General features: G+C 46.8%; 1 protein-coding gene across 2 annotated transcripts in view; it reads right to left on the bottom strand.

Moving 5' to 3' along the window:
- EHD3 (EH domain containing 3) overlaps positions 1 to 9,172 on the bottom strand; it is a 37,754-nt gene that overhangs the window by 19,100 nt on the left and 9,482 nt on the right. For both annotated transcript variants that reach the window (XM_014524995.2, XM_006016550.3), the window contains exons 2-3: positions 6,810 to 6,986; positions 768 to 865 (exon numbers count right to left, since the gene is read on the bottom strand). In XM_014524995.2, coding sequence (XP_014380481.1) covers positions 768 to 865; positions 6,810 to 6,986 — 275 coding nt within the window. The remainder of the gene's footprint in view (positions 1 to 767; positions 866 to 6,809; positions 6,987 to 9,172) is intronic.

Below are 9,172 nucleotides of genomic sequence, written 5' to 3'. Positions count from 1 at the left end.
GGGGGGGGGGAAGTATCACACCTAGTAGGATCTGTGCTGGTAATAAAAGCAAGCAAGCCAGCCAGCCATGAAGTACATATATTTCTCAAATCTGAACTTGAGTGTCACCAGAAGTCTATCTGCATTTCACCCATCATTGGGATAATGCTCTTCAAAGCACAGTACAGGCATGAACTACTTTATAACCTCCAGTGAAGGTAAGTGACAATAATATCAAAACCCCTGCCCCCGCTTTTTTTTTTTTTTTTTTTTTAAAAACAGGCAAGCAAACAAACAGAAATGTTACAGCCAAAGTTTTCAAGACCATCAACTCATGGGATGCTTAACCACAGACACTTAGAATCGTAGACAACTGAGGCTAGAAGGGACTTCAGGAGGTCATCATCTACTCCAACCCCTGCTCAAGGCATCCCTGACTAGGCCACCTTAGGCAAGTGTTTGCCTTAACCTATTTTTTCCAAGTTTCATAGACACCAAAACATACCTTCCTGCACAGCAGCCAATTCTCAACAGATCAGCATTTTCTGATTAAAAGCTCTCCTACTGTTCTGAGGAACTCACCACAGTCACTTCTGGTAGCCCAGTTTGGGACCATTTCTAGTCCCATAAGAGATTAAAGTCAGTCCAATGTTAACACCCCCCCCCACAACCAATAAGGTCACGAGTTAAATGAAACTCATCAAAATCTTATATTGGTAAGAGCAATAACTCAGAATTCAGTCAGACTATGTTTTGCCCCTCATACAGAAGCCATCCCCTGGCCTTACCTCTGCTAATTCTTTGCTTCTCCCCCGAAAGGATCCCTGGAGTATCGATAACACTGATGCTCTCTAGTACTGCATTGGGCAGCTGTGCACATACAAATCTGTATTTTAAAAAAAAAAAAAAAGAGAAAAAGTTTAACTGATATAGCAGGGGGCACTGGTTAGATCTCAACTGATTGGGCTCTACATCCCAAACAACTCTATTGACAATGGAATTTTTTGAAATTTAAAGTAGCGTAAGAGATGCCAAATCTTATAGGGCTGTGCAAAGCTTCAGTCCCCGATTCATTTCGGCAGAGATTCGGCAGCCAAATCTCCAAATCAAAATCAGAGGACCCTTTAATCTTTCTGAATAGATACCTCTTAAATGTTTTTTTCTACATACCTCTAGGTAGCAGGGGCTCATGAATGCTGCAATGCTGGGGTGCATGGAGCACCCCATAGGAACATGGGGGGCTCCCCAGCAAGCTTGGCAGTAGACCCGGAAGGAGACCAGAAGCACTGGTCCGCTGGGGAGCATCCTGCCCCCCCTACCCAGCAACTGGTGCCTCCTGGGTCTGGGGGGGCAGCACCCAGGGCCCCCCCTGCAGCTGATGGCCAAGCTGGGAGGGCCCCCTCACGCTCCTGGTGGATCTGGAAGTACTTCAGTGATCACGAGCTGTGCTAGTACCTCAAGGTATGTAGGAAAAACCGTTTATAGCCATCTGTCTGAGACCGCAGATTCCCTGAATCAGCATCAGATCTTTGGATTTGGCCAAATCAAAGTCAGGACAGTGATCCGAATCAGTGTCCCCAGTTTGGGCCATATCCGAATTGAATAGGGCCCCGCTTCGCACACCCCTAAAAATCTAATCCCTTGGCCCCTTTGAGAAACCATATTTAATGCAATGAACCAAAACACATGGCAAGTTGTTCCATACAGGTCTCAACATTCAGGTTATTGAAGCAAAACCAGTGTGGATGTTCTAATGTGAAGAAAATAGTTTTCATGTGTTGTTGAAACAGCAGGGAGGAGTGGGTTTGTTTTTGTTCCCTTAAAATCTCCTGGTGTGGGGTTATGAACTCAAGCGAATTACAACAATACCTCCTCTGGAAGAGTCAAAAGCTTTAAGACAAAGAGAACCTGAAAGCAAGCCTGGCTTTATACAGAAAGTAACATGAATTATTTTGATATTGCCTAGGGTAACACCCAAAAGAAAATGAAAAGCATAAGTAATTATCGATTACATTGGCTCATGGTTGTTTCATAGATGCCTCTTGCGATTGGGTCCTGGGAGGCAAAATGAAAAAAAAAAAAAAAAAAAAAGCAGTGACAGGGTGCTGCAATTTGGAGAAGTCTATTGAGGTACCATCAGGGTAGGAAGCAGCAGCACAAGAAGGATATTTGCTCCAGTCCAGAAACAAGTTTGGTTCACACAACATTTGGATCCAAATGGAATGGGTGAATAAAGCCCCCCCGCTACCAAGGCTTCTCCCAAATGAACCCTGGGCAATATCTGGACAAACAGACCAGCAGCTGTGTCCTTCAATACCATTACACTTTAAAGTAAGCTTCGGAGCCAATTTTAACAAGAACGATCCTAAACGCTTAAATTGGAGCATCTCAACATTTCTCCTGCCCAAAGTAATTAGGAATTTCAGTTCAGATATGACTGCCCTCTACTATTCCCTACTTGGCAAAAGATAATGTGAAACTTTGTAAGAGGGCATTTCTACTTGCATAGTTCTTGAGGAAAAAAAAAAATAAAAAGAGCACAGGGCGGTATCTTTGGCTAGGTTCCCCTCTTTATTTACCATCTACATCAGAGAAGTAAGAGCTGGAAAGATCTTTTAGGTCATATAGTCTGTTGCCTGCCAACACAGAATTGTTCCTTGCAACATTTTCCCCAAGTGCTTTTGCTGGTCTAGTTTTAGATGACTAAGGCAGAAAAACTTTCACCGCTTCCCTTGGGTAAACTATTCCATAGAGGATATCAGATCCAAGGAATCCAATGAAGTGCCAAGCACATGCAACTGAATTCTGGGGAGAGGGGCAAAGCTTCTCATGTCTCTTTATGCCTGTTGTTCCCAAAAACCCAGCAGGAAAAAATTCATACCTAGTACAACCAAGACAGTTTCAGCAGTGCTGGACTCGGCCGTCTGTTCTCTGCTGCCTTAAAATATTCACAACTGAATTATCCAACTTTAAAATACTGCCCTTCCTTATGGAAATCCTGACTCTATAGTTGGAAAGATCAATGGACCAAGAGGAAAAATGTATTATCTGGACTGACCCACAGTAAAGGCACCAAAGGAAGAGAACAGTTAACCTCTAGACCTGGTAATAAGCGCCCTGATTCCCTGCCTGTGCAGGTCCTGCAAGCGTAACCCGAGCCACCCAAATATCTAATGAATACCATCTAACCTCAAACTAAGCCCTTGGAGTATAAGCTCTCAGGAATCCTGGCTCATCCTTGTCACAGAACCAAAAAAAAAAAAACCAACTGCAGTAAGCTAGCATTGCTCCATTCACTTAAGAGGATGGTGCTCAGTTTTACCAGTTGATGATTTTGCTTGCAGCTTCTTGCTGAAAGAATAGGTGGCCATAACTGTATGCAGCAGTATTTCTTAGTGCACTAGCACCTCCAGTGCTGATGTGTGTACTGGTCTCCTTTCAAGCCTCTACATCAGGCAGTTCAGAAAGGATTGTCCTTTCCCCATCAGCCACAGGGCTGCCAGCAAAGAAGGGGTTATTCAGACTGCTTGGCTGCTCCCTACACTCAAGAAGGCAGGACATGCACTTCTACCTCTGCAGCCCCCGCATCCCCTCCTTATCATGAAGGCAGGGCACCGTGCGCTTTAACATAAGATCAGCTAGGGAAAGCTTAGCTACAGTGCGAAGATCCATGACTTGGCAAGACAGTAAGTCAAGATCATCTTAAAACTTAGCAGCCAAAGTGAGGTGCCTTTGCTTTTCTCACACTGCCTCCATGTCCCATCCCCCCTTACCAACACCTCATCCATCACACATGCTGCCCTCTCCCACATTTCTGGCAGCTCTGTGCTATTTCTAGGTGGCAGGGAAGGCTCTGTAGCACCTTCAGAGCTGCTTTTTTGTTCCACTGTGCTATACAATGCAGGCCGCCCCCATCCTAGAGAGGCTGGATTGTCACCAGGCTTGGTTATTGGCTGAATGCAGATGTTCTGCACCCTGCAGGATAGCAAAGTCATCCAGAAACTTCTCTAAAGCTGGAGCCACATCATCCCATTTGAATGAGACCATGCTGTGATCAAATATTACTTTCAGGGTCAGCCTAAGGCCAAGTGGAGCTCTTTGCAAAGATATGCTTACAAGAATCCATCTAGCTTCCTTCCTGCTCACTGCAGCACACTTCTCCCCATTCACTCTGCACGCCCATATAGATGTTGCAGCATGCAGTTAGTCACCTCTGGGGCTGCCACTTGTGGTTCTACTGTGGGTTTCTAGGTCTTGAAGTCCAGATGCTTGACTGGCTTCCTGGCCTGGTTTCCCTTGCTAGTCACTAGGAAACAGACAGCATAAAGGAGGGCAGCTGGACAACTCATTTTTGGCTACCGCTGGTGTGGGGCAGTCAGAGGGAACTGCAATTGGTACTTATTTAGGGGGTGTGGGGCTGCACCTTATTGGGCCCCTGGACTAGAGTGTGCATCAACAAGGCTGCCTAGACCTAAAGCAGCATCTGGCTGTCTTGTGTCAAGAAGAGGAGAACCCAAATCAAGAGCTCTGACTTCTTGAGAAGGCAAGATCTTGTGGCCAGATTCTATTCCACCTACACATAGGCTTAGATGCCCAAGTCCAACTCTATTCTATACTGTTCAAGACCCTGAAAGATAAGAACAGCAGCAGATGCATTAGCAGTTAAGGGCAAGATGACAGAACAGTACAAGGCAGCCTGGAGGAAGAGAAGACCCACCCATCCACCCACCCTTTTGTATCAGCTGTTTTTCTAGACTCTAGCCAAGCAGAAAACATGTGGATGTCTCAGTTCAATTACATACCCAATAGGTGGAATGGAATCTGGTCCTCAGTGTCACAGCATGGGATCCATCTCTAGCCATGACACTGAGTTTATCCCACAGAGCAACCTTTTAAAGCAGGGGTTTTCAACAAGTGTACCCCTTCTCTCAAAATTGCAGCTCATATACACTTTTTTTTATTCTTGGGGGGGGGGGGAAGAGAAGAAGAACTGAAGCCACAACAAAGGAGGAAGCAGCTCCTGATGGTGCACATACCTTAGGAGAGCAAGTGCCCCAGATCTGTATGGGGTAGGGCACGGGACTGAGCTGTGCAGAGGGCGGCTCCTGCACCTACATGCATCTTGGGAGGTCATGGGCAGACATGTGCCTCCAGATCTGTGCGTTGGGCAGGGCAGGGCAGGCTGGGGCCTGTACTCTGGGTGGGTGGTGGCACTGGGCTGCTCTCAGGGTGAGTGGCAGCACTGGGAGGGGGGCTACGGTGAATTCTAGCGTGGCTGCAGCCCCCAGTGCCACCGCCGCCTGCCCCAGACTTGGTCCCAGCCCCCAGCTGCAGCCTACCCTGGGCACAGGGGCAAGGTGTGGGGCAGCGCCTGCTACTGCATGCACCCTGGGAAAGGGGGGGGTGGGGGGGATGTCCCCAGATCTGCACATGTTCCTGGCAGGGGGCTGGGCTACACTCAGGGCAGGCAGCAGTGGCACTGGAAGGGGGTTACGAGAGGGCTAGTCAGTTCTGGGATGTGCTGTGCTGCAGCCGTGCACACAAAAGCATTAAAAATAAATAAATAAATAAATAAATAAATAAAATCTGCCATGTTAGGTCTAAGTACACCCTAGGACCCTTTTTAAGTACCCCTGGGGGTATGCACACACCTGGTTGACAACCACTGTTTTAGAAGGACAGAAGTTGAAGCCCCAGTAAGTTTGTATACAAGCCATTTGTTCAAGGCTACAGACAGACAAATCCCATTTCAAAAGGGAAATCAGATGATGCTGTAATCCAAGAGGCAAATAGGAACAGACCGAGTCTATTTCATTGCCAGCATTTTTCCACTGGCTTCCACAGGAGTTGTATCCGAGATGACTTTGGCCCAAGGAACTGAACTGGGTGCTTAGAAGAGGAATGTAGATATACACAAACAAGGCAAGAATAGCAGAATGCAATGTCATTTCACTCAAGTTACTACATGGTTCAGCTTAGGGCAGAGTTACATCTGACACTTAGTAAAGGCTAACTGAACGTTGTCATGCATCTACAGATGCATTGCAAGCAGGTCCAGGGAGGCGATCCTTTCCCTCTATGCGGCGCTAGTCAGGCCACAGTTGGAGTACTGTGTCCAGTTCTGGGCACTGCACTTCGAGAAGGTTAGCCACATCCCTGAGAGGGTCCAGAGGAAGACCACCTGCATGGTCAGGGGGCAGCAGGCCAGGCCCTACGAAGACAGACTAGAGGGCCTGAGGATCTATTCAGCCTCCACAAGAGAAGACTGAATAGGGATCTGGTGGCTATCTATAAACTCACCAGGGAGGCCCGTGGAAAATAGGTGAGGCTCTGTTCCCCTGGGCATCACCTGGGATAACAAGAAATAACAGCTACAAATTGATTGAGAGCAGGTTCAGGCTTGATATCAGGAAGCATTACTTTATGGTTAGGGCTGCCAGGCTCTGGAATGGGCTCCCCTACCTTGGGGGTCTTCAAGAGGATGTTGGATAGATGTCTGGCTGGAGTATTGTGATCCCAGTACTCGTTCCTACCCAAGGCAGGGGGTAGGGACTTGATCTGTTCAGGTCCCTTCTGACCCGAGACAGAGTTTCATACCTTCTAACCGATTACAATCCATGCCACTAGACAGGTTGGCCCACGTCAGTCCAACTGGCTCTCCTACCCATGTCAAGGGAACATGAGGTAGGAATGCTGCCCAGTGAGACTAGGGCAGCATTGCACCCCTGGGGCACATAAATAAAGCTTGTATGATGATAAATTATATTTGGATTGTTCAACATATTATGTACCAAAGCAGCACAACCTGGGTGTCTGCACATTATACTGACCTGTTCAAAAATGCATTGCCAAAAGCATTCAGTTTCCTGAAAGGTTTTTTTGGATCAACCACTAGTGCGTTTCCAGGAATGACCCCCTCCACATCTCCCTGCATCACGGCAATGAAGGAATCTGTGGTAGGCTCTGGTCCAATCCGCATCCCTGGAAAATCCTGTTCCAGGAGATACCTAGAAAAGAAAGCAGGGTGTGGTACATGAGATCTACACTGCTCAAGTATTATCTGGGTAAACAACATTTACTAAGTGTAACCATGAATGACGACAGAGTATCATTACTTCCGCCTATCTTATTTCTAGCCATTGCATTGAAATCCCTTTCAGACACAGAGCAAGCTTTTCACTTGGGAACTTGAAGTTAAAAGCTACCTTAGCCCACCCAGATCAAAAACTGAAGTGTCAGCTGCTGTGAAGGGATTCTCATCATCTACCACAAGCTTGTGACCCATTCATTCCTTCACCCTAACACAGTGAAAGCCACTCTATTCATTGCAATCAGAGTGTTAACTCTTAAAAAGTAATAACATCAGATGTTAAACCACTTCCAATCTCTTATGCAGAGCCATTCAGCTAATGGGCTTGGCTCACAAAAAGTCTTTCCCAGATGCCAAAACCCAGCTGTCCAACATGCAACTCTCTCAAGCTTCCCTTCCTGTCACAGCAGCTTCTGCAATTGTTAGATGACGATGATACAAGTTTCTATAGCACAATGAAAATTAAAGTGGAGGGGCACAAAAAAAAAAAAAAAAAAAAAAAAAAAAAAAAATCGCAATAAATTGATATTAATAGAAAATTAGGATTGGAAGGTGTAAAAATTGATGGCCAGCCCTGACTCCATGCCCCTCACTCCTGACCCACTGCCCCCCACATCCAGACCTCAGTTCCCTAGTCTGTGGGGTGGAGTGGGGCAGGTCTCTCCCCCCCGCAAACAGCACATTCACAGGTTGGCACTATGGCCAGCAAAGAAAAAAAACCAAACCCATGGGTTCCCCATGTTTTTCTCCCTTTCTCCATTTTTAAAAAGTTTGTTGATCTGTTTTCAAAGTTTGTTCGCAACCCTTCTATATATTCTTGCAACCCATTTTTTGGGTCACAGCCCATGGGTTGAGAAATGCGGATCTAGGCCAACCCCCTGCTACAGCAGGACCAGCCCCTACTAGATCAACCCAGCCAAGGCTTTGTCTAGCTGGGTTTTGAAAACCTCCAAGGATGGAGCTTCCACCACCTCTCTGGGTAACCTCTTCTAGTGTTTTACTACTACCTTCCTAGTGAGGATTCCTCCTGCCATCTAACCTAAACTTCCCTTGCTGCAAGTCACTTCAGGTCGTTGAAGGTTGCTATTAAATCCACCCTCAGTCTTCTCTTCTCTACATTAAATAAGCCCAGTTCCCTCAGCCTCTCCTCATAAATCATTTGCCCATCCCCTCACCATTTTTGTTGCCTTTCACTGGACTTTCTCCAATTTGTCCAAATCCTTTCTATATTTGGGGGCCCAGAACTGAACACAGTATTCCAGATATGGCCTTGCCAGTGCTGAATAGAGGGGAAGAATCACTTCCCTTGATCTGCTGGCAATACTCCAACCAGTGCAGCCCAGTATGTTAGCCTTCTTAGCAACAACAGCACACTGGTGGCTTAGTCAGCTTATTGTCCACTGTAACCCCCAGGTCCTTTTCTGCAGAGCTGCTGCCCAACCAGTCCACCCCCAGCCTGTACTGGTTCATGCGATTGTTCTGTCTTAAGTGCAGGACTTTGCACTTGTCCTTGTTGAACATCATGAGATTCCTTTTGGCCCAACCCTTCAGTTTGCCTAGGTCACTCTAAATCCTAGTCCTACCCTCCAGTGAGTCTACTACAACCCCCAGCTTGTCATCCTCTGCAAACTTGCTGAGGGTGCACTCGATGGCATCTTCCAGGTTACTGATGAAGACACTGAACAAAACTGGCCCCAGGGCCAACCCCTGGGGCACTCCACTTGATACCAGCTGTCAACTAGACATTGAGCTATTGATTACTGCTCTGAGCCCAATGCTCCAGCCAGTTTTCTACCCACCTTACAGTCTATTCATTCAGCCCGTATTTCCTTAGCTTGCCTGGGAGAATACCGTGGAAGACTGTATCAAGAGTACACTGCATCAAGGTACGCCACAACCACAAAACCAGTCACCTCATCATAGAAGGCAATCAGGTCAGTCAGGTATGACTTGCCCTTGGTGAACCCATGCTGACTGTTCCTAGTCACCTTCTCCTCCAAGTCCTTAGAAATGGATTCCTTGAATATATGCTGCATGACTTTTCCAGGTGAGGCTGACTGGTCTGTAGTGCCCATACTAAAGAAAAAGGAGGATCCAGGGAAC

Source organism: Alligator sinensis, unplaced genomic scaffold (genome assembly GCF_000455745.1).
Source record: "Alligator sinensis unplaced genomic scaffold, ASM45574v1 scaffold138_1, whole genome shotgun sequence".
Classification (NCBI taxonomy): domain Eukaryota; kingdom Metazoa; phylum Chordata; order Crocodylia; family Alligatoridae; genus Alligator; species Alligator sinensis.
The sequence above is the reverse complement of the archived record's forward strand: the minus strand, read 5'-3'. Positions and strand labels throughout refer to the sequence as shown.